The sequence below is a fragment of the Dermacentor variabilis genome, chromosome 4, assembly GCF_050947875.1.
Source record: "Dermacentor variabilis isolate Ectoservices chromosome 4, ASM5094787v1, whole genome shotgun sequence".
NCBI classification, from domain to species: domain Eukaryota; kingdom Metazoa; phylum Arthropoda; class Arachnida; order Ixodida; family Ixodidae; genus Dermacentor; species Dermacentor variabilis.
The window spans coordinates 73,461,434-73,486,169 of NC_134571.1; the positions used below are offsets into that span (position 1 = coordinate 73,461,434).

A 24,736-nucleotide genomic window follows, 5' to 3' on the forward strand; every position below is an offset into this window, starting at 1 on the left:
CGGCGTATGCAAAAAAAGTTTATGATAATTCCTACAAATAAAATAAATATATGAAATTTCAAAATAACAGGCTATGAGCTTGAGACTGGGAAGAGTCAAGTTGGTATCAGTAGAAAGAAGAAAAACACTGTCAAATGAGTAAACAAAGAGGTTAGCTAGCAGTCCAACTGAGTAAAGCTTAGCTACAAATTCCGGCTGTGCGGTGTAGTCGTTAAGGCTTAGTGATAGTTTTGAAGCGATATTTGGTATAGAGGTAAGAACATCGTTAGCGAACTTCCAGCGCCATGATCTCCTGGTCGATTCCTTCAAGAAAACATCCAGGACAGACTGCTTGTGCTTGTCTAGAAATTGTCACTACGTTACATGATGGAAGAACGCTTATTTTAGCAAGTGTCCAACTTTACACAGCGCTTCCTGTAATATTGTAACGTTAGAAACGCTGTCCTTACTTTTTGTTGCGTACCTTATTTTGTTTTAACAGCAAAACACTGAATCTGCAAAGTGGGTATTTACTTACTTTTTTTTTAATTTTGAATAAATACGTTCATACTATGTAACACTATGTAACTATGGACGGACGGACGGACGGACGGACGGACGGACGGACGGATGGATGGATGGATGGATGGATGAATGAATGGATGGATGGATGGATGGATAACCTTATTGAGGTCCCTCGCTGCGCGCGATTAGCTCGCAGCGGAGCGCTCCCACGTCGGGACAGACAGGCTATGCCCCTCCGCCACGTCGCGGGCCCGATGGACACCCCAGTGCTGTGCTTCAAGGTCCGAGCTGTGCATAGCTCGGTCCCACTCTTCCTTGGTGGTCCTGGCCCCCGGCACCGGAGGGCAACCCCAGAGCATATGAGCATAGATACAAGAATTCTAAATGCAAACCCCAAGAGACGATTCAGCAATCCTTGCAGCATTAGCAGCGGCGAGATATCGCCATCATAGTGATAAATTTTAATTTTAGTTTCCAGGCATACGGTGTCTAAACATTAGCCATTTTTTTAAATTAAAGAGGTGTTCATTATGAAGTGCATCATTCTAATTCTAGAAATCCTTGTCGTAGCGACAGCAATGTTCTTGCGGGAAAGCTTAAAATCCATAAGGTAAGCTGGATACATATAGATATATATATGTAAGTATATATATATATATATATATATATATATGTATATATATATATATCTGTCTAAAATATTAAGCTGTCTATATATTAGCTGTCTGTCTATATATAAGCTGTCTAAAATATTAAGAACTCCAATCGCAAAAAATGTAGATGTTCGCCAGTAAAGACTCGCAAATCACTCTCACGCGCAGCATTTTCGAAGAAGTTCACCTACTGTGGCAGCGGCAACCGAGCTGAAGTCTAGCCCTGCTTGGTACTGCACCACAGGAAGCATGCTGGTGGACATAGGCAACAGCTCCCTTTAGAAAAATAATGTTACCTGCCCACATTAACAAATAGCAATCATGACTGCTGGCAAATAACCTTTGAGTGACGCGTCCGCATGCACGCACCCTTCGCGCGTCGGTATGTCTACGTTTATTCGTTTCTTGAAGAACGTTTAATTGTAACTTCGTAAAAGTAGCACATGATAAAAACCAAAGAAGAGAGACGGGAACGGACGCCCTGGTCTGGCTTCTTTTTATCCTTGTTTATATGAGAAGACTTGCTGTGACAACTCGCCCAAACCGGTATTCTTGCGTTCAGTCACAGGACACCATGTAGTAATGTATATCACCAGTCGAGGTAACATCTCAAACGTACAATCAAACCACCAGTCCAGGTAACATCTCAAATGTACAATCAAGCCGGCCTCATAAGACCTTTACATAGTTCGACAGAGAGACAGCTTATATGCGTTCATAACTGTCCTTTTGACGCGCTACAGGCACCCACCTGCGAAGTAGAAACTCTGTAGAACAGAAGGCACTTCGTATTCGATTGACGCAGTGTCCCGCACGTTGCTTAATGATAACACAGCAACGAGCACCAAGCAACGAAGCGTGGCAGCTTATAGTGAGAGCACAAGGAAGAAACAGCACATGGCATAGTTCGCGGAGCAATAAACGAGAGAGAAAACGGAAATAACATTCAGCAGCGCAAATGCGGCGGTAGCCTGCTGCAGCGAAATGCTTCGGAGAAGGCTTGGGAGTTCAGAACACCGTAGCGGCAAGCCTTGGCCGCTTCCGCGTCGCCGCAAGTGGTCTGACAGAAGCGGCGAAAGAAGAGCCGTTGCTTGGCCCTGAGCACGCCCACCCGCTTGCCGGCGTACGCGCCTCGCGTGGAGGACAAGAGGGCCACGTCCAGCGCCCAGGGAAGGAAGAGCACGAAGCGCAGCGCCTCTTGGCTCAAACTCGACCCCGTGTCAGCAGCGATGCGGTCAGTGACGCACTGCCGGTAGGTGGCGACGTTCTCGGAGCTCGCGTTGCTCCTTTCTCTGCGTAAGCAAAAGGGGGACGAGCTGAAGTTTCTCGCGCGCAGAGGGAGTGACCCTGCAGAAAACGGACATTCGAGCTGGATAGATTCTAGTTTTACGACGTCACTCGCTCTTTTTTGTTTTGTGTGTGTGTGTGTGTGAAGCGCGAACGTTTAACGAAGACATGGAAACAAGACACGAAGCCAAGCGCTATTTCACAATGATATCCCCATAATATCTCGCAAGGCTACACCTGTCCCCCCCGTCCCAGAAAAAAAGAAAAGGCAAGTTCGCGTTACACTAACTAGCCGACTCAGTTACGCCTTACGCCATTTGCTCCACCATTTACAACATGTTTCAGTTTCAGAATACAGATGATCTAGTAGGTTGCGTAAGCAACAACAACAATAAAGTTGCGTTAAATCCGTACTACGACTATACGACGAGTGATATATCTATACTGTAGTTTGAATCTCGAGCCTACAAGAAAATAAAACGGCGTTGACTAGATATTTTCTTGTAGACAACATTTTCCATGCATATTTTTCTAAATTCAGGAATGACAACTATCACATGCTTGAAAGACGTGTAGGATTTAAGTGAACACGCTTTAAGGACGTATGACATCATCAAAAATTCTGTTCTTTATGTCTGCGTACTGCAAATCCGGACATAAATATCGGTATTTACCCTTGGACACTAAACATCACATGAAATTGAAAAAAAATGGTTGAATCCATAGGTTGCTTTGTCAGGCGATTACGAACCTGAACAAAAAGAAAAAAAAGTTGTTCACAACACTATAGTTTTCTTGACGACCAGCATAGAAACCAAAACAACATCAACAGCGCGTATTTTCCTACGCCGAGACGTTAAGTGAAGTAAGCAGAAAAGAAAAGGAGGCGGAATATAGTAAAATCGCTCCGAGAACGCCAAAACTTGGCTAGAGGGCACAACTTCAATGAGCCAGAAGCCTAAAGCTTTGTTTTGTTTTGCCAGGTTATTATTAGGTTTGGTACGATTGAGGTTGTGGAAGACAGTAAGGTAGTATTCAGGTTACCTGTTGTCGAGTGCCATGGCCATGCTGGCCCACGTGATGAGAAGCCGGACGCCAACCGTCGAATAATCGAGAGTCTCCTCCAGGTCGTCGGCGTGCATCAGGTCGGCCACGAGGAACAGCGAGGGCACGGTCATGGTGCCCTCGCCGGTAACCGATGTCTGAGTGGTAATGAATCCTTGCAGTTGCTGCTGTGCAGCCTTTTCCGCCGACGGCCAGTCTTGGGCGAGTGGCTCCCTGCTTAACTGTATGATGGACAGGGCGAAGCTTCCAGGCAAGGCACGCATCACTCTGTCCTGTACAGCACTCCTGGGAGCTACATTTTGTATAAGAAGTTTAATCACCGTAAAAAAAAAACAGACTTAATAGTCCAACATAACACACAGAAATAACTGTGAGATACAGAGCGCAAGGGCAGAACCACAAGTACAGCGTTTTATCAATGTCCTGCTTAACTGTATGATGGACAGGGCGAAGCTTCCAGGCAAGGCACGCATCACTCTGACCTGTACAGCGCTCCTGGGAGCTACATTTTGTATAAGAAGTTTAATCAACGTAAACAAAAAACGTGCTTTATAGTCCAACATAACACACAGAAATAACTGTGAGATACAGAGCGCAAGGGCAGAACCACAAGTACAGCGTTTTATCAATGTGGTTCTTTGCGTGTCCTGTTTCGCGATGGTAAATATACTTTTAGCAAGACTATGCAGCCCGTCAAATTGGGCGCGTTCCTAAAATTTCATCCAAAGCGGTGTTTAGAGGTCAATGCTACAGCATCGCGTACTGTATCCCCATGTCAACTTCACATGATTTGTGGCCGCTTGAGGTGTGAGGTCTGCCTATCGTCTTGGGAAAATTACACAGAGCACATATCGGGAAGAGAAGCGATTACTCACAGAACTGTCGCACCTCCTTCTGCCCACTCAATTCGCAGAAAAATTCGAGGACACCTAAGAACATATTAGTTGTGATGGCGAAAGTATCAGTATCCAATTGAACGCCGCTGAGAGGTGACGAACTCCTCGCGGGCAAGCGAGCGCTTTGATTGGCCTTACCGAGGCGAAGCTAGAACTCAGGCGAGAGCTTGCGCTTACAAGGAACGCGAGGATAACGCAGGCTTCGGAAGCGAGAGCGAGGGTGACGTGGCGTCGCGGCGATGCCCTCTCCCCTCATGCCACGCCTTGGGCGCTACTGCGGCAGCAGATGCAGTCAAGCGTCTTTCCTTTCTTTAGATCACTATCATCATCATCATCATCATCATCACCATCATCATCATCATTTCGAGCACTCTGCTCCGCCGAGGCACGCTCGTGCCGTGGCGTCGCAGCAATAGGAATTTAGGTGCGGCTACACTGCTACAGACGCCAGATTTTTCGCTAAATGAGCTACTTAACGCTTTCTCAGCGAGATGCATATTATCGGGCCCAGATTTCAGTCATTCTGCCTAAGGGTTTGGCTCGTCTGTGCATCACACAATCCGCATTCAATGTTGGTTATTTCCGTTTATGGAGGAGATGCTACCATTACCTTCGAGATATTGTGGCACTAAGTAAATGTGAGTGAAACTATGGCGTTTCTGCCTGCGATCTTCTCAGTATGATGCTACGCGGCTGCAATGAGAAGCAGCAGAAAGGAAAAAATATAACTTGAGAGAGCGTAGGTTAGGGCGTGTTGGTATTCCATAACTGAGGTATTTTTTTTTTTTTAGCGCACGAAAAGGGACGAAAGCCTAGGCAAGACGCGGACACGCGGTCCGCGTCTTGCCACTGTTTTTCGTCCCTTTTCGTGCGCTAAAAAACCTCAGTTAGGGAAAAATAGTAGATAATGCGCTTATTTGCGTAACTGTCGTCCTATTATAGCGGTTTAAAATGCGTGTGAAAAGCACCGAAGAGTGAGCCTACTGTAAACCTGCAGGAATTTATCCAAAAGTTCCCAGAAGTGGTCTGAAGTGAATGGTGGGGGGAGGGGGGGGGGGGGAGGGGGGAGGGGGAATACCTCATGGTCTGGCGTCCGCTTTGCTTCAGGCATAGATTTTGGGTCATATCATGCGTGTGCCCAGTTTGCACCGTGATAGGTGAATTCTTGCGTATTTCGTAAGGAACTGGATGGCTTTCTGGTAATACTCATGTACGTTTATGTATATAGTAAGCAAAGATAGACAAAAATTGGCGCCTGCATATATTTAACGGCCACTTGAAGAAGAAACGACACCTCGAATGCTTACATATAGTCGTCACTGGCGTTTTCGTGAACTCTGAGCCGTTGATCGTGAACGTCTTGGTGTCGTAAGCCACATCCTCTGCCGATTGTTTTAACTTGGTGACCATCTGGTCCAGGTAAAAGTGCGCCTCAGATGTTTCCATTGTACTGGCCAGCCAGAATGGGAAGCGACCGGGGAAATATGCTGCCGTTGCTTGAAGGCAGATCTGCAGGTTGCGTTTAACGACAAGAAGGCAAAGTGCTTACGTAAGGTTGCTTGATGATAAGGTTATGCTAGGCCGTAAAAGAGATCTCGCACTTTAATTAGAGCGTGTCTTTAAGGGAAAAATATTTTTAAGAAACTGTCAGTGGCAGGCAGCGTAACTTGAGCTAGATAACTTGACCGTGCGTACATTACCTGCTTAATAAACCGCAGTGCTGCTTAGCAATCTAATGAACAAATAACTGATTATCGTTGTGTATAACACATTGCAGTAGCTGCCATAAAGCGTAGTGGTGCTGAAGTCACGTATATAGCAGAAATCTAAGCTTAACACAATTGTGAGATACCATTTCTTCAAGATTTGCTACGGCAGAAATTCGCGTTGTTATTATTTAGTAGTTATTTATTCACTAGCTACATTTCTTCACTGCACTTCGATATTCACACCCCTCCCCCCCCCCCCCCAAAATTGCCATGTTATGTTCGTAGACAACCTTCGAATAACTTTATCTTGAGTGTGTGAGTAGGCTTCTTTACTATAAAAAGAACTTCGCTGTATTTTCAACCTCTTCAAACCTGCAAGCGTTAGTACAGTGCCATGTGATTCATGGGTGAAATAGGTTCTGGATAGAAGTGGTAGCCTCACAAATAGAGGACTACGCTCGCATTTTCTCACCTGTATAGGATTCGCTCTATCTTGTCCGTCGAGCGGGTGCAGCATGTAAACGTATTTCACGACGTGTGACGCCGTCAGCAGCAGCAAGTAAACTCTGGCCAGTCCGAGGTTGATGGTGCCAAGCAGTTCAACGACGTCACCGATTTTTTCTGGAGCTCGAGCATGCAAGGTGGGTGTCCGGCGCGTAAAGTTCGCAGAGTGCGCGCGGCCAGCTGCGTACCTTGCTTCCTGCATTTGCACGGACAGGCCTTCGGAGAAGGGAGGTGGCAGGTCTCTCCCCTGAACCACCCGGAACTGATGGACCGAAGTGTCGACGACCTTCCTAATTTCCTCGACAGTCGCATCCACGGCCAGCACTGCATCTTGCGACACACTGTCCGCGTCTTCACGCAACTCGGCAAGTGAGTCGTGCACAAAGTGTCCAACCCGGCGGCCGTAAGGCACAAAGACGTGGCTCAACGACTCGCCCACGTCGACGAAGACGTCGCCATTCTCGCTGCGTCTGACACTCGGAGCCGACACGAGCCCCGTTCGCAGGCTGCTGGCCACGACCAGCTGCAGGAGCACCCTCAGAGTTTCCGCGCGTCGCCAGGCTTGGCGGTCGACTCCCGCTTGTTCGAGAGCCTCCTGCACCGATGGCGAGTGCTCGTTCCGACTTCGATCGGTGGCAAACTGCACGCAACTCTCGTAGAACCGGGCCATCCGGCAGTCTCGCGGTGCGCAGCGACCCGGGTCTTGCGCCAGATACTCGAGGCTGCGATGGACTCTCGCGACGAACGCGCGAAGGTTGGCCTCCTCGTAGCTGAGCGCCGGGCGTGGCCCTTCTCCGCCGTCGTCTGACGGAAGCACGCCGCCAGCGGCTTCCCATTTGCCGCAGACGTGCCGGTAAAAATCGTCGCACGGCGGCGCGGCGTAGTCCGCGGTCAGCGTCAGCAACGCGACCACCTCCTGGCAGACGGAGGTGTAGCACGCGACGCGAGAGTCGTCTTCGATGCTTGGCGTCCTGGGAGTGGTTGTGGATGACCTCACGCGATACGTCTGCATGAGCGCGAGGGAGAGCAGCAGGGCCCCTAGAAGAACTGCACCCACGCACGGAAAGATGAGGAGGTAGCACAGCAAGGCTCCGTCGAAGCTTTCCGAAGCGTACCCGGAGAAGAGCCCCTTGATCCCACTCATCACTGCATTTGCGTAGCGACAAGAACAGGAGTACACAGGCTTTTCTTTTATCAAATCAACCGAATAAACAGGCACTGAATAGGGACTAGTTCGAACACATTTTCGATGTATATTCAAGCACCGCTAAGATAAACGTTTCTTTTTTTTTTTTTTTGCAAGAAAGGAGACGGGCAGACGACTGCTTTTCTCTTCGTTTCCTTCCTTATCGTAAAAGTTTCATATTGACAGCACGTCAAAATACAAGCCCCAAATAGCCTCTTTAGTCACGAATCATGTTCGACTGTCGACAAATTTGTAAAATTTACAATTTTATGCCAAGGTGCTGGAGATTCTATAAAAAAGAAGTCAAGGTTGGATGAGAATGACTACAGTTTATAGACACCTATCATAATTACATAATAATTAAGTATTAACTTATTGTACAGTCAGTTATGCTACGCTTCTTCTTCAAAAATATGCGTAATGTTTGGGTGCAAGCATTACAAGAAGGAAAAAACATCTTTCGCAATTACTACCGAAACGCCCCGCTTCACACGTCCGGTCAAACACAGTATAGTGTCTTCACCGTAGCGGTCGTCTGAAGCGATACATTTCAATCAGAAGTGAAATGGGGGTATCTTATGAAAGCAGAATGTTTTATTTACTCTAAGCTTAATGTTCATTGTCTGTTCCTTGCAACCGCTGCACAGTAACGGCAAAAGTAAGTCGCGCCCACAAGCGTATTCGCAGTGACTGAAGGGGATGGATAGTACAACCTGGCGCTCAATACAACGAGCGGTATGTTCGATATATCCATGAATCGACGGTTGACACCTGTTGAATGCATTTTTGAAGCGATGGTTGGTAATATATAGTCCTGGGTCTTGCTTTTTAGAATCTATATACGGACTTTAGCTGGTATCGCTTATCTGAAGTCGGGTTGCACGCAGAATCGTACGGCGCGTCTCTTGCTTAAAACTTATGCTCAGGAAGTAAGTCTCCGGAACACATGCATCGAAGCACATGGCAGAATGTAGCAACACACAAAGAGCAAATAAAATCTGGACCACGCTCAGGCAAAAACGCAATCTTATTGATTAGGCTTTATATATCTCATGCAGTATTAGGCAGCAAGTTGTAGCGAGTGGCGCGGAAAACTGCGGCGCGATTGTTAGGAAACTGTCAGCCTGGCAGTGCGTCGAGAGAAGCATTGTCAGCACTGTGCGTAGTAAAGTCAGCGAAGACAGTACAGCGTGCAGTACAGCGAAGACAGCGCAAAAGTACGCCGGGAAAGAGTAAAAAAAAAAGTATACGAGAAGCGCCGCTTGCTTTTTTCCTGTCCCGTGTCATATTGCGCTGCGTTCTCTACGATGCTGCACCGATCTTGTGGTAAAATGCACACTTGAGGCGCAGTAATCCATATTAAGCAAACACACAATTATTCAGGCGTTATCATTGGGAAAATTAACTGTTATTTTAAAGCGAAGTGTAAAAATAAGGGCAATGAAAGTGGGCGAAAAGACAATTTGGCGCAGGTGAGAGCGGAACCCGCATCTACGGCATCACGCCTGCGGAGCTTTACCATTAAGCGACCGCGGCGACCATCCTCCCGTCAAAATTACTGGCTGTGCATGCCCGTGTATAGTGCTGGGAGTGCTAGCCCGTGCCGCTCATGGTAACTGGAGCGGCCACCATTTCTCCGTGTTCATTTCGCTTTGTGCTTATAGCTATTACAGTAGGTTCGCATACTGCAAGACCTGCCGCGTTGAATCAGTGGCGATGGTATTATTCTACTCAGCAGAAAGTTACGGGATTGATTCCATGTCCTTGATGCGGCAGCCAAGTTCGGGCAGAGTACCAAAACCCACGAAGGCTTAGCTGCAAGTGATGCTAAGAGAGACCGCGCGGTGAGCATTGATTCGGAGCCTTCACTACAGCGTCTCCTATAATCCCTATGTTGATTTGCGACGCTAAACCGAACCGATCAATCAATAAATTGACGAATATATGAATCAGTGAAATGACGTACTGTGTGAGACGTGCAGCACCCCGCATGAGACAGAGTCTGGCGAGACCGCGGGCACGGAGGTGACACGGCTGGTGTTCACGACGTATTCCAACGGAGTTTCGGCACCGCGGCAGTGCTTGGTGGCGGTACGTTGGCTTCTGGACACCGAGTCGATCACCTCTTCCGTGCTATGACCACTGCAAGTGAGGTTGTCACTCGTCTCGTCGCCACTGCACAAGGTGACCACCAGCCATTTCGTCCTGTCTACAAAACGGGGGTCGTATCGCAGCAAGATAATGGTCCTTCAAAAGAAACGTCCTCTGCCAAAATAACGTCTATCCTGGCACCTGTTCTTTATTACTCCTTTACCTTACGTGCACGTAAGTTAAATGAATAATAAAGAACAGGTGCCGTTCAAGCAGGCAGCAGCCTGCCTCAGTGCTCGAGACTGTCATAGATGGCTGGAGCTGCGTTCTGTGCATCCTGGGCTGGCTGCTATTATGACTACGATTGAGGTGTAATCCCAATCCGGATGCTGGTCATTTTGTTAGAGGAGACGACTAGCCAGTGGCGACAATACACTTACGAACGGAAAGCTTCGTGAATCCGGTCCCTTAATGAATAAAAGACGCAAGTTTCGTTATATGACAAAGCTGGCAAACAGGCTACAGGTAAATTCAGTTAGTCGGTAACTCTTTGTTGGGATGATGAACCGAAATGATGTTACAATAGCGTACGATCATGACAGAGAGCGAAGACGAGAACACACAAGTGTATGTGTAGTCTTTACCTACGCAATCCAGGAAGCGGTGTAACGGCTGAATGGGGTAAGTCCTGCTATTGGCTAAGTTATATTTCAACACGCTGACTGGCCTCACACGAATGTATTAGACAGCGTTAGAAGTTGTGTAAAACAGTGCATTATTCGGTGTAAACCCCCTTACAATACTCACAGTCCACTCTCAACAATGATGCATTAGTCAGCTAGCCATCGTACAAAGGACGCCGCCGAAATTAAACCTTGGCCTTAATAGTACAAGCGTGAATCCTTTATGTCAATTTGGCTTTCACGTATTCGCACGAACTATACCATGCGTCAGTGAATGCTCGCGGTCACTTGAGATATACAACATCCGCCTTGGTAGTCCAGTCCAGTGCTGGTGAGCTGGAGGTCAAACGTTGAATAATGGCCGCGGTGGCCTATTTTCTATAGGGGCGGATTGCAAGAGCCCTTGTGTACTGTGTATTGGGTACATTCTAAAGAACGCCAGGGGGCCAAATTATTTCAGAGTTCTTATCAAGGGCTTACCTCATAATCAGATCGCGGTTTTGGAACTTCCAATCCCAGAGTATTTTTTAATTATAGCTTCTTTTGACTTCCTCTAATTAACACCTCTTTTGATTTCCACTGCTCAACACCATAAAGGAGCTACTCAAGAAGGAAAGGCGATACTGTGCTTCGTTGATTCAAAGCGCTTTCACGGAAAGCGCATTCAAAAGTACAGCGTTGAATAGAGGCGAGAATCACTGCCTTGGACACCTGTTCTATAATTCACAATCCATAGCGGATCACAGCATTACGTACCATTTTCTGAAAGGCAATGAAGACGACTCAGTCAGCGTGCTGCTACGGAGCTTAGAAGGGACCACGCTTCGTGAGAGCAAGTCGGACATTCGATGTTGGCTCGGTGGTAAAAGGGACGACGAGTCCAGCTTGGTCTCCTTCAGGCTAACATCCGCCTCCAACTTGCGAATCCGGCTTGCGGTGCGCTGCTTCACGCTGAAGAAAAGGGTAATAGTAGTGACTGCGTTAGTAGTTACCATTGTGACTCAGCATCCAAAAGAAAAGTCGTCATGTTAACACATAACATTTATACGCTCCGTAGCGAAGAAGACATGCGTGTGCTTCAGGCGCATCGTCAACGCCTCACTCGAGGACAGGGCTCCCGCGCTCGGTGCTTGACGCTGGATCAACAGACCTGCCTGCGCATCGTTCTTGCTTGTTAATTAAACCACGACACATATTTAGTGGAAGTTGCTAGGCTTTCCCCAACTTTAAAACTCCGCAGTCAGAAGATGCCGCTCATCATGCCTGACAATGCAAGCCAAACACCACCGCCGGCCTCGCACACCCTTCTATGTGCCGCGGTTCGCTGCGTCAACAGGATCCAGCAATCTTCAGCGGCTCCCACGAAAACGACGCCGAAGATTGGCTTTCATCCTTCGAATTCGTGAGTACCCACAAAATATGGGACGATACTCATGAGTAGAACAACGCTGTATACTCCCTCACTGGCTTCGTGAACGTCTGGTTCGGCAACCATGAATCCGACTTTAAGACGAGCTTCATGTAAGTTTTTCGATCGCCCCGCGGGGCAAAAGCTGCGTGCCAAAGAGCGCTTGCTCAACTGTTTCTTACAGCCCGGTGAGAACTTTACCAACCACATAGAAGGCGTAGTGCGCCTTTCTAAGCGCGTCAATGCAGCAATGACCGAATCCGATAAGATCCGTCATGTCTTGAGAGGCATCGTAGACGACGCCTTTCAAATTCTCCGATCAAGGTAATCCTCAAAGGGTCATTGAATTCGATGACCTATTGAATTTGATGACTTATGATGAGCTCCGCAGGCAACGTCTCCTCCTCTGGCGTTCTTCCACATATGATACCTCGGTTTCAAGCTTAACCGGAGTTCCTGACCACAGCCTCCTGCTTTGCGAGTTCAAACAGTTCATTCGTGCCGAAGTCCCTCTGCAGCCCTCTCTACTAACTGCTATTCCAAGCCTTAGGGCGTCGTTGTCTCCAAGCCTGCGACAACTGACACAGGGGCAAGTATCTGATGCTCTTCCGTCGCCCGCGTGCGCCGCCACCGGTGCCTGCATCTATAACCTACGCCGAAGTTCTACCGCAGTTCCTGCCACCGACGTTCTCACCCTCACTGCCCGCTGTCCCACCACGTCGACTTCATCCCGCTTTTCCCTCCAGGTTACCAGCCAGCGCCGGACCATGGCGCACGCCCAACAAACGCCTAATATATGTTTCTATTGTGGCATCCCTGGTCATGTGGCACGCTTCTGTAGACGTCGCTCATGGCTTCACCGAGCTGACCAACCTGCACCTTCCTTCGTCCCTCGCGTTCCGTACTTCTCGTCAACTCCTAAATAATATCGGACTTATCCACGCACCTCCAATCCTCCTGCCAATGATCGCCGATCGCCATCTCCGCGACGCCGTTCGCGTTCCCCGATGCGTTGTCGCCCTACTCCTACCAAACAGCAGGAAAGATAGTCGCTGCAGTTCCCGAGGCATGAACTGCGTCGGTGTCGAACAGCACAAGGCCTCGGCATTCCCCGGCGAACGTTATCGAAATATGTGTAGACGGAATTGTTGCACTTTAAAGAGTTGATGAAGGAGCCGTCTTTTCGGTTATTACTGAAAAACTTCGTCGCTCACTCAAAAATGCAATAACAGCCTTGTCTACACTGTCGCTCGTCACAGCAAGCGCACAACATATTACCCCTGTTGCTGCATGCACTGCCCGTATCACCATTCAAGGACTCATGTACACAGTCGAATTTGTTGTTCTGTCTGCATGTTCCTACAACATCATCTTGGGGTGGCACTTCCTTTCTGAACACAAGACCGTTATTGACTGTTCTCGCGCTGAAGTCGAATTTTCGCCTCTTCCTGGCGCCTAATTAGGTGGTCCCAATAATTCCATCGAAAAACTGCTCGTTCCTGATGAAACTACGATACCTCCGCACGCATCTGTGATTGCGACTGCCAGCTCCAAGTGTGCCACAGATGTCATTGCCCTTTTTACACTGTCGCATATTCTTGCTCATCGACGACATTCTCTGCCTTTTGCTGTCATCGCTATCAACGGAGGCTTCACTCATATGCTCGTATTCAACGATGGTCCTTCGCCCCTCACTTTGCGTCGTTGCGAGTGCCTTGGACGTCCGGAGCCTATCGCCATTTACCGCGGTGGCGTGGTATAAGTAAGTAAAAAATATAAAAAATAAATAAAAGGTATCACGCAATTTAAAACGCGCTGCCGAGGTTTAATGAACAAGCAAGAACGATGCGCAAGCAGTTCTGTTGATCCAGCGTCAGGCACCGAGCGCGCGAGCTCTGTCCTTGAGCGAGGCGTTGACAATGCGCCTAAAGCATACGCCTGTCTTCTTCACTGCAGTTCAATCTGTCAGCAATGAAATTTAAGGCTTCTCGTGCTTGTAAGTAGCTGCTGATGTCTGTAGCTGACCTCACTGGCATGAAAGGGAACGTTAAAATGCACCTGAGAGTACCACAGTGTTTGGATCCGACTGCTGGTACGATCTGTTGGGAACTCGGCGCTGACGCCCGTGGTTGTACCTGGGTCGCAAGCCCCAAGGGTAGCGTTGGCCTGGCGGCCTGGGGTACAACTGCAAGCATCCGAAGGTCCCGGCAAAGCATGAGTCGACAGGTAACAACGAAACAACTTGTTTATTTTAACATCGCAAAGAGTTGGCGGTCAGGTTTGACCGAAGTAGAGAGACGGGAGAGCACTTCACTCAACGGAAGAAATCGGAGCCCTCCTCTGGCGTCCGGGGGCAGCTGTTTTTATACTCTCGCAGTTGAGGGCAAGAAGGAACCCCTCAAAAGACGAGCACGTGAATGTACAATGGGCTAATGGTGACGCACACTGTCGTAGCGATGCCGTAGCACCATGTCGTGGCGCTGCGCACGATCTCGTAGCACCTGGTCGTGGCGCTGCGCAGCACACTGTCGTGGCGCTGCGCAGCATACTGTCGTGGCGCTGCGCAGCACACTGTCGTGGCGCTGCCGGTCGGACACAATGACTGTAACGAGAAGATGGTCCCTGCTTTGGCATCGCCTGTTTCGGGCACAATGACTGGAACGAGATCCCTGCTTTGGCATCGCCTGTTTCGGGCCCAATAACTGGAAGGAGATCCCTGCTTTGGCCTCGCCTGTTTCGGGCACAATGACTGGAACGAAATCCCTAGGCGGTCGCATCGCCGCAGACGCGCCTGGAAACACCTGGCGATGAGTGTTGCGGTGACGACGATCGGGCCAAAATGTCCGCCGCCCCGCCGCCGTCGCGCCGGCAAAACCACGTGTCGCAGGCGAAACGCAACAGACCGCCCCGCCGGGGAAAGGAGATCCCGATGGACAGGGGACTGCATCCGCTGTCCGGAGGGATGTCGCTTGATGATGCTCATAACCGAAGTCGGGCGTCCCTTGACGTTTCTTGAGCGCAGCGCACAGAGAAGGCCTCGTTCTCTCGTTCAGGTTCGCACGGGACACTGCAAAGTGACTTCGGGAGAGTTCACATTTTTGTTCTCGTTCCCGGCAAGCGTTAGAACTACGCTGAAAACTCAACCGCTCAGTCAGCAAGCACGGCACAACCCTCACTAAGCCCTGCCAGGCTCTTTCCCCTTTTTATACCACTGCCTAGTTCCTTACAGTAGTCTAGCATCACTCAGAACGCGTCCACAAATTGAAAAATTGCACTAGAAAGCATATCATCACTTTGAAACACTAAACAAAAGCAATATGTTAAAAAAAAATCCTGCCTCAGGAAGAAAAACATCAGTAACAAACAATTTTGAGGCTGATTCCTACGTTAGGGGCTTCGACTTAAGCCATCGGCGTTACCGTTGAGACTCCCCTTTTTGTAACGCACCTCAAAGGAATATTGTTGTAAAGCGAGGCTCCAGCGCAGGAGGCGGCCATTTTTGGGAGAGATGGTCTGCAGCCATTGGAGAGGGCAGTGATCTGTCTCAATGATAAACCTCGAGCCGGCTAGATAGCATGACAATTTCTGAACGGCCCACACGAGACATGCACACTCTTTCTCGGTGGCGCTATACGCCTGCTCACGACTGGTCAGCTTACGACTAGCATACAGGACGGGGTGTTCTACTTCTCCATTTTCCCGTTGGCACAGTACAACGCCCATGCCTCGCTCACTAGCATCGCACTGAACAATGAACCCTTTTGTATAGTCTGGCGATCGTAGCACAGGCTGGCTTGTTAGGGCACTCTTGAGGGCGCTAAAAGCTCTTTCCTTTGTCTCGTCCCAGACGACTGTTTGAGGCTCTGTCTTTCTTAGAGCATCCGTCAGGGGAGCCGCGATATCAGAGTACCTAGGGATGTACCTCTGATAGTAGCCGGCGACACCTAAGAACGACCGAATATCGGTCTTTGTGCGCGGTTGCGGAAAGTCTCGCACAGCGGCCACTTTTATTTCAGAGGGGCGGCGACGACCCTGACCAATCACGTGACCGAGGTAGACAACCTCGGCCTGTGCTATCTGGCACTTAGGAGCCTTGACTGTCAAGCCTGCTTCGCGCAGGCGGGTTAGCACTGCCCGCAAGTGTGTCATATGCTCAGACCAGGATGCGGAGAATATCGCTACGTCGTCTAGATACGGTAAAGCGAATTCTTGCTGTCCCCGCAACACTTTATCCATGAGACTTGAAAAACAGTATGGCGCGTTCTTCAAACCAAAACTCAACACTTTAGGACGGAATGTTCCCATTGGTGAAATGAACGCCGCATACCTACTAGCCTCTTCTGTAAGTGGAACCTGCCAATAACCCCTGACAAGATCTAGGGTGGAAATAAACTGAGCGCTACTAACTTTCTCAAGGCGCTCCTCGATGTTAGGGATCGGATAAATTTGATCCTTAGTGATGGAATTAAGCCTGCGGTAGTCGACGCAAGGACGAGGTTCCTTGCCCGGTACCTCAACTAAAATCAAAGGGGAGGTATAATCACTCTCACCTGCCTCAATAACACCGAGCTGTAGCATTTTCTTTACCTCAGCCTCCATAATATCGCTCTGGCGGGGTGACACCCGATACGCCTTGGATCGTACTGGCTCTGGGGAGGTAAGTTCTATATCATGAGTAAGTACAGAAGTCCTACCAGGCCTCTCAGAGAACAGACCTTGAAACTCTTGTAATAGCTGGTGTAGTTCGGTTTTCTGCTCAGGCGACAGCGGTGCTTTACTGATAAGGTCACTAATGACTTGACCGGTGTCTTCCCTGTTCGTCACTGAGCCTAGTCCCGGAAGCTCGACCGGAAGCTCTTCAGGAACGTTTACCATCATGCACACCACTGCTTCCCTTTGTCTATAAGGTTTGAGCAGATTACAGTGGTAAACTTGCTGTGCTTTCCGCTTTCCTGGCAGACTTACCACGTAGTTAACGTCCGACAGTTTCTGAACAATTCGCGCTGGGCCCTCCCACTGCACGTCTAGTTTGTTGTTTAGCGATGTGCGCAATATCATGACCTCATCGCCAACCTCAAAACGACGGGCCCTGGCTGTCCGATCATAATAAACCTTGGCCCTCTGCTGGGCCTTTGTCATTGCTTCACCTGACAACTCCTGTGCCCTTCTTAAGCGTTCGAGGAGCTTAAGCACGTACTCCACCACGACTGGGTCGTCGCCCCTACCTTCCCATGATTCTCGAAGCATGCGAAGCGGAGATCGAAGCGAGCGACCGTACACCAGTTCAGCTGGCGAAAACCCCGTAGCCGCATGCGGCGCGGTCCTTAAAGCAAACATCACCCCAGGCAGACACAGCTCCCAGTCAGTTTGATGTTCAAAACACAAGGCTCTCAACACGCGCTTCATGACGGAGTGGAGCTTCTCAACGGAATTCGACTGTGGGTGGTACACTGAGCTGTGTAGCAGCTTTACCCCACACCTTTCGAGAAAAGTTGTCGTCAAAGCGCTAGTAAACACTGTGCCCTGATCTGATTGAATTTCTGCAGGAAAACCAACTCGCGCAAATATGGACAGTAGTGCATTAACTATCTCTACTGAGCTGAGTTCTTTAAGCGGCACTGCTTCAGGGAACTTTGTCGCTGGGCAGATCACAGTCAAAATGTGTCTGTACCCCGTGGCTGTTACCGGCAGAGGTCCCACTGTATCAATAACGAGCCGTCTAAAAGGCTCCGTAATGATAGGTACCAATTTCAACGGCGCCCTCGATTTGTCCCCTGGTTTGCCCACCCGCTGACAAGTGTCACATGTCCTCACGAAATGGTCTGCGTCCCGAAAACACCCTGGCCAATAGTACTCTTGCAAGAGACGGTCCTTAGTTTTCTTAACTCCTAGGTGTCCGGACCACGAACCCCCATGTGACAAGCGCAACAGATCCTGACGATAGCATTGAGGCACGACCAGCTGATCGAACTCCACTCCTCTGCGGTCTAGATACTTCCGGTACAGGACTCCACCTCTTTCCACAAAACGCGCAGTTTTCCTGGCGATACCTTCTTTGACATTGCAGCGCACGTTTTCCAGGCTGCCATCCTTTTTTTGCTCGGCTATCAAAGCCGTCCGGCTGACTTTTAGCAACCTATCAAGTCCGTCTGACGTAGGCGCGATGAGCAAATCAGTAGATAGCTCTTCTAACTTTCCCGCGTCGGGATTTTCCTCTCCAGTATCTGGCGCCTTCAACGCTACAGACTCAATTCTATTCTGTTCGGGCGTGCTCTGAATATCAGCTTGCTGCGCCTCTGACCCTTTTTCGTTGTTTGATAACGTCGGCCCCGCAACTACCGCCTTTGCAGCGAGCTCCCGAACCTTCGATCTGGTTAAGGCCTGAACACTAGCTTCACCAAACAAAAGCCCCTTCTCGCGCAGGAGGTGATCGGACCTGTTTGAAAATAGGTACGGGTACTGGGGTGGCAGCATAGATGACACTGCCGCCTCCGTCTCAAGCGCTCCGAAAGGTCCTTCAATAAGCACTTTTGCTACCGGCAGACACACGCTATGAGCTTCCACGGCTTGCTTGATCCACGCGCACTCGCCCGTGAACATATGGGGTTCTACGTAAGACGGGTGAACTACATCCATCGTAGCTGCGGAATCGCGAAGCACTCGGCACTCTTTCCCGTTTACGAGGAGGTCTCGCATGTAAGGCTCAAGAAGCTTCATGTTCTCGTCAGTGCTGCCTATTGAAAAAAACACAACTTTTGGTGTTGTTTCCGGACACTGCGCCGAAAAGTGACCCGGCTTCTGGCACGTATAACACAAGCGCGCTCGCCTCATCTCGAACCGCTTTCTGCGTTTGGCTGCCGCCGTCTCTTTACGTTTGGTCGGACTGCTTTCGCTCGCATCCGCACTACGCGTGTCCCCCTTTGCTCTCATGGGTGTGAACTTCGGCCTCTCAAATTTTGAGCCAAATTCACCCTTTTGACCGTCCTTAGCTCCGCGAGCTCGACGCGTCACAAACTCCTCGGCTAGCTCAGCGGCTCTAGCCACCGTACTCACGTCTGGCCTATCCAAGACCCAGTATCGCACGTTCTCCGGTAACCGACTATAAAACTGTTCTAGCCCGAAACACTGCAGAACTTTATCGTGGTCACCAAACGCTTTCTCTTCTTTGAGCCACTCCTGCATGTTCGACATAAGCCTATACGCAAACTCTGTATATGACTCACTTCTGCCTTTCTCATTTTCCCGAAACTTCCGACGGAACGCCTCCGCAGACAGCCGGTACTTTTTTAGCAGACTCGATTTTACTTTGTCGAAATCCTCTGCTTCCTCTCTATCCAAGCGAGCGACTACGTCGGCCGCCTCGCCGGGTAACAAAGTGAGCAAGCGCTGTGGCCACGTTTCCCGAGAGAACCCCTGCTTCTCGCACGTTCGCTCAAAGTTAACCAGGAACAAACCAATGTCCTCTCCAAGCTTAAACGGCCGCATCAGGTCAGTCATTTTGAACAATACGCGTTCTCCTGCACCGTGTGCCTGACTTCCATTACGAGCGCGTTCCATCTCTACCTCGAGACGCTTCATTTCCAAAGCGTGTTCGCGCTCTTCTTTTTCTTTCTGCTCTTTAAGTTCGCGCTCCTGTCTTTTTGACCTCTCCTCAATAGTCTCAAGGCACTCCGACAGCTCGTCATCCTCAGCCTCTAACTCAAGAATAGCCTTTAGCAGTTCAGGTTTTCTTAGTTTGTCTGAGACATCCAGACCCAACTCTCTTGCAAGCTCCAACAATTTCGGTTTGCGCAACGACTTCAAATCCATGGCTGCTCTGAATGCTGCTTTCTCTACTGCTTACTATTGTCTTGCCGCAAACTAACCCGGCAGCAACGACAACCACAATTACCAGCTCTGTTTCTAACACTAACAAAAGCCTGGCAAAGCTCAGAAGAAGAAAGTCCCGCACTCACCAAACCTCGCAGGCAGGAATTCCGCGCAGTCGTTCCGCTGCAGGCAACCAGTCGTCACACAGGGCTCGTTGCACTGCTCCCGGATCGACGTTGAGCTGCTCAGCATACAGTCAACTGCATCTCTTTGCTGCTGGCCTCCGTTGTCGCGATCTCGCCGCTGGCAGACCGTTGTTTGAAGTCGTAGGCGATCTCACCGCTGGCAACCAGATGTTTGGATCCGACTGCTGGTACGATCTGTTGGGAACTCGGCGCTGACGCCCGTGGTTGTACCTGGGTCGCAAGCCCCAAGGGTAGCGTTGGCCTGGCGGCCTGGGGTACAACTGCAAGCATCCGAAGGTCCCGGCAAAGCATGAGTCGACAGGTAACAACGAAACAACTTGTTTATTTTAACATCGCAAAGAGTTGGCGGTCAGGTTTGACCGAAGTAGAGAGACGGGAGAGCACTTCACTCAACGGAAGAAATCGGAGCCCTCCTCTGGCGTCCGGGGGCAGCTGTTTTTATACTCTCGCAGTTGAGGGCAAGAAGGAACCCCTCAAAAGACGAGCACGTGAATGTACAATGGGCTAATGGTGACGCACACTGTCGTAGCGATGCCGTAGCACCATGTCGTGGCGCTGCGCACGATCTCGTAGCACCTGGTCGTGGCGCTGCGCAGCACACTGTCGTGGCGCTGCGCAGCATACTGTCGTGGCGCTGCGCAGCACACTGTCGTGGCGCTGCCGGTCGGACACAATGACTGTAACGAGAAGATGGTCCCTGCTTTGGCATCGCCTGTTTCGGGCACAATGACTGGAACGAGATCCCTGCTTTGGCATCGCCTGTTTCGGGCCCAATAACTGGAAGGAGATCCCTGCTTTGGCCTCGCCTGTTTCGGGCACAATGACTGGAACGAAATCCCTAGGCGGTCGCATCGCCGCAGACGCGCCTGGAAACACCTGGCGATGAGTGTTGCGGTGACGACGATCGGGCCAAAATGTCCGCCGCCCCGCCGCCGTCGCGCCGGCAAAACCACGTGTCGCAGGCGAAACGCAACAACAGTGATACTCCTATCTCGTTAATGAATTTCTCTCCGCCTTGCAAATTTACGCACACGTCAATCGGTTGACTTTAAAGGGCACCTCACCAGGCCTGGACATTTGGAGTTGACAAGCGAAGAGCATACAATGTGCGATAACGATCGCGCCTGCAAAGTATTACATGGCTACGCGCCGAGGAAAGGTCAGAAATTTCAAACCGAATGCCGTTTTCCCTTCTCGCGGCCGCCGCGCTCCAAGCCGGAGGATGACGTACACGTGCCAGTGCGCCTACGTACACGTGTTCGTAATGTGACGTCGCTCGTGGTGACACGTGAGTTCGAGAATTATTCAAGGCAACATCTGTTATTTGTGTAATACGTTGCTGCCTGCGATAGACGAAATAAAGCTTAGGGAAATAAAACACACTAACCCAATGTCTGCGTGTTTTTGTTTTACTTCGCACCGCAGCAAGAGAGATGCACTTCCGTTTCGTCTGCTTGTCCACACGTCGTGCAGTCGCGCGAGCAGACACCTAAACTATGTCATTTTCTGCTGTGTTCAAGCGCAGGATCATGCAGCGGGATCCGCATGCGTCTGCATCAGTGCTCGTGTAGCGCAGACTTACACCGCTAGTCAGGTGTCTTCGTGCACAGCGCGCAATATCGTGCGCTGCGCGAAATGACACAATCCCAACAGCTCGCGCGCGACGTCGTCAGTGTAAGTGCGCGGCGGCGCAAAGAAAAAAAGAAAAAAATTACCGACGATTACGTTACTTCCTAATGCGAAATTTGAGCGCAGCAAATAAGCTGTTTCACCTTTTCGATAGATTGAGGCAAAGAAATCGAGCAACACATGTATGCGGTATCACAGAATTTTTTTTTATTTTTCACACGTATTCCTTTAACAAAGACTCCACTAGGTAAGCTTCTGCTTCGGCGACACGCACCTCTGGATTCTGACGGCGACGGCGCTGGGCCTCTGCTCTGGCAGCTCGTTTAGCAGCAGCAGCAGCAGCAGTAGACGGAGGACTTCCATCGGTCGTCTCGCTCATGGCTCAGAAAGAACTGGCAGATAATTTCGCAGTGGCGAACGGCAGCGGCAATTTCGGCTCGGGCGGTGCACATATACAGATCCGCCGCCACCGATCTGGCTCTCTGATTGCCACCGCACAGGGCGAACGGCAGCGGCAATTTCGGCTCGGGCGGTGCACATATACAGATCCGCCGCCACCGATCTGGCTCTCTGATTGCCACCGCACAGGGGTTGCATTGGAGGAGGAGCGAAGAAAGGAATTAAGTTCGAGCCGGCGCTTTGACAACCGGAGACTCGCAGGAAGAGGGGGGAGGGGGGCGGCGTGTACACCCAGCGGCAAACGATGGGGGCAGAAGAGCGCGCAGCAAGCGGACAACACGATAAAGGGAGGAGGGAAGAGATAGCAGCGACTGACTGATGCCGCTGACGCCGATAGTGAGTCAACCCCAGCTGTGGAGTTGGTTTCAGGGACAACGCCGCCGATGCCGACACAAACAATATGATACCCTCGCTTCCGCAGCGCTAAGAACCAGGTCTAGCCGTGGGAAGGTGGTCACGTATTCGTCGACGTGCCGGGGCCTACGTGAAATAACCGGCGCGTCGGCAACTGAAGAGCACCCTATCCGCCACACAAGAACAGGGGGGGGGGGGACCCTTTCCTCCTCTTTCTGCATGGCGGCGACGGTGTTCTATGCAGTCACGTTATCTTGACTCTCTTGCGGCGTCAGCGGCATCCAGCGGTATCAGTCGGTCGCTGCTAGCGCTGGGGGGATGAAAGGGGGGCGGAGCTGGTTACGAGGCCGACGACGACGCGAAACCCAGGAACGGACGCCAAAGAGCTGCGCTCTAAAAGAAAAAAACGGGGGAAAAAATGAAGGTGGGGCCCGTGTCGTATGCGTCATGCGATCCTCCAGGTCCGGTGTGGGAGAACGCAGGGAAGGAATTTCGCTTGCGGGGGCTAGGCGGGGTATGTGGAGAGAGTGTCTCGCTTGGTAGTGGAGCTCGCCTCCTGAAATGATCAGTTCACGGCACTGAAATATTTCTATCTGGTCTATTAATCAGCCGATTTGAAAAAAACTTTTGCGGCAGAACGCTTCCTAGAGGACACGTAACAACTTCCAGTGTATAACGGAAGCTTGCTTTGTGGCCTGGTGAGGGGCCTTTAAAGGCTGATATCATACAACAGCACATGGCGCGATTCTGTACCACTTTGGCATTCGCAGTATCGACCAAAGGCTTCATTTGTTTAAAGCAGGGGAACAGAAACAGCTTTAATAGGAGCGCAGGCATATTAGGATAGGCATACTTTGTTAACACGTACGAGAAATGTGAAAACTTATGAGAAAAAAAATTTGCGAGCCCGCTGGGACTACATCCCAAAATTTGGATGAGTGAGAATACATTGAATTGGAGTGGGTGAGAATACATCACACAAATGGATAGAGTTCTCGCAACGCTGCTGAATACAAGTTCACGCAGTAAGTGCTGCGTTGCATGAAGTGCTCGGCTGGCACGACGAACTGATCCTTCGCATGAGCACCTTTGTAGTGCACTTCGAAGAAGGGGGGAGGGGGAGAGGTTGCTGCTGCTTTTCGTAAACTGGAAAGCTCCTTGCGCGGTCTGTTTAATATTGTGAGAGGGCACTACTCGCCTTATAAAAGAAAATAAGGTTATGGAGATGAATACAAAAATGCTAGACTAAAGAAAAAGCTTGTACAGTATATTTGATTAAATCAAGCAGGCTAGGTGACCACTTGTCACCGCCCCGTTACAAACGGGATGCCAATAAACCGTCATCATCATGAGGAATCAAGAGAATCATTTTGTCAGAAGACAGATAACTTTTGACCTAACGTAACATATTTTGTGCTGAATTTTTAAAATTCACACGTCGCATTAGAAAGACATGCATGGTAGCGAACGCATACCGACTGAATTTTCGGTCGCTCTTGCTCTTGCCATCTTCTCCGACGGCCTCCGGCTTGGAGCCGTCCGTAGCCTCCTCCGGAGATGACGAGGGCGCTGGTGGAGCCTTACGTTCACCGGGATAGGAGGAAAAATCTTGCATTCCCGACATTTGGTACAGCGACTGCCGCCTTTCGGTCGGGCGGAGTTTGGCGAACAGAGACCCCAGCCGCCTGGTACGCCGCACCTTGACGCTCGACGCGCCGCTGTTCTCCACTTCGGAGGAGTCGTCCGGAGTCGCGGCTTCGGAATTCATACCTTCTGCGAGCACTGCACAAGGAGACCAAATGTCGAGGGTTCCGTTGCTGCGTGCAGAGTTTGTGTGGCCTCTAGTGCGCGGTAGCAGTTGGCTGATACAGACCGAAATGCGGTCTCCTTCTTCTTCTCCTTCTTCTTCTAGTTCTTGCTCAACTGCATGGCACATTCCCGCAGCGGGGAATGGGGCAGCGAGGTACGAAATCTTTTTTACGTGAATTGAAAGACATGGTGAAATAAAATAAGTTATGACGTACGTGACGTAAAGCATGACTTAAAGCAGTGCACAACCCAAAAACAAGGCGTTAACTTCCGAAACGATTGTAGGTTAGATGCCGTAGCCAATAACAGCCATTCGAATGTTTCTTATTTATTTTTTTATTTTTGTAGTCGAAGCTTTCTTTGCGTCTTCCATCGACTTTCCCAGTGCCGCCGCCGCCCCCACCGTCGCCGTCGCTGCACGGGTGAGACGTCTGTGGGCCCTTTCCAACGAGAACTTCGTGGGCGTCGCCGCAAGGCCATTTGC

General features: G+C 50.1%; 2 protein-coding genes across 2 annotated transcripts; both read right to left on the reverse strand.

Moving 5' to 3' along the window:
* Positions 1-1,246: 1,246 nt before the first annotated feature.
* Positions 1,247-3,798, reverse strand: LOC142579365 (uncharacterized). Its single transcript, XM_075689472.1, has 2 exons — positions 3,489-3,798; positions 1,247-2,449 (listed from the first exon to the last, which is right to left on the reverse strand). The coding sequence occupies exons 1-2, from the start codon at positions 3,770-3,772 to the stop codon at positions 2,104-2,106; spliced, it is 630 nt and encodes a 209-aa protein (XP_075545587.1). The 5' UTR covers positions 3,773-3,798; the 3' UTR covers positions 1,247-2,103.
* A 49-nt stretch (positions 3,799-3,847) lies between these two features.
* On the reverse strand, positions 3,848-24,426 carry LOC142578238 (uncharacterized). The gene is made up of 6 exons (XM_075687638.1): positions 23,919-24,426; positions 11,335-11,529; positions 9,771-9,979; positions 6,587-7,764; positions 5,713-5,914; positions 3,848-4,011 (listed from the first exon to the last, which is right to left on the reverse strand). The coding sequence occupies exons 1-6, from the start codon at positions 24,377-24,379 to the stop codon at positions 3,848-3,850; spliced, it is 2,409 nt and encodes an 802-aa protein (XP_075543753.1). The 5' UTR covers positions 24,380-24,426.
* Positions 24,427-24,736: the final 310 nt, after the last annotated feature.

What these genes read in the sequence shown, in the direction of transcription:
- LOC142579365 (XM_075689472.1), bottom strand. Translation starts at nt 3,772, where the DNA reads ATGCGTGCCTTGCCTGGAAGCTTCGCCCTGTCCATCATACAGTTAAGC. An exon ending in GCCATGGCACTCGACAACAG is followed by an intron (nt 2,450 to 3,488) that starts GTAACCTGAATA and finishes TTGCTTACGCAG; the next exon opens with AGAAAGGAGCAACGCGAGCT.
- LOC142578238 (XM_075687638.1), bottom strand. Translation starts at nt 24,379, where the DNA reads ATGTGCCATGCAGTTGAGCAAGAACTAGAAGAAGAAGGAGAAGAAGAA. An exon ending in GGTGCTGCACGTCTCACACA is followed by an intron (nt 7,765 to 9,770) that starts GTACGTCATTTC and finishes ACGCAAATGCAG; the next exon opens with TGATGAGTGGGATCAAGGGG. An exon ending in ATAGAGCGAATCCTATACAG is followed by an intron (nt 5,915 to 6,586) that starts GTGAGAAAATGC and finishes CGCAACCTGCAG; the next exon opens with ATCTGCCTTCAAGCAACGGC.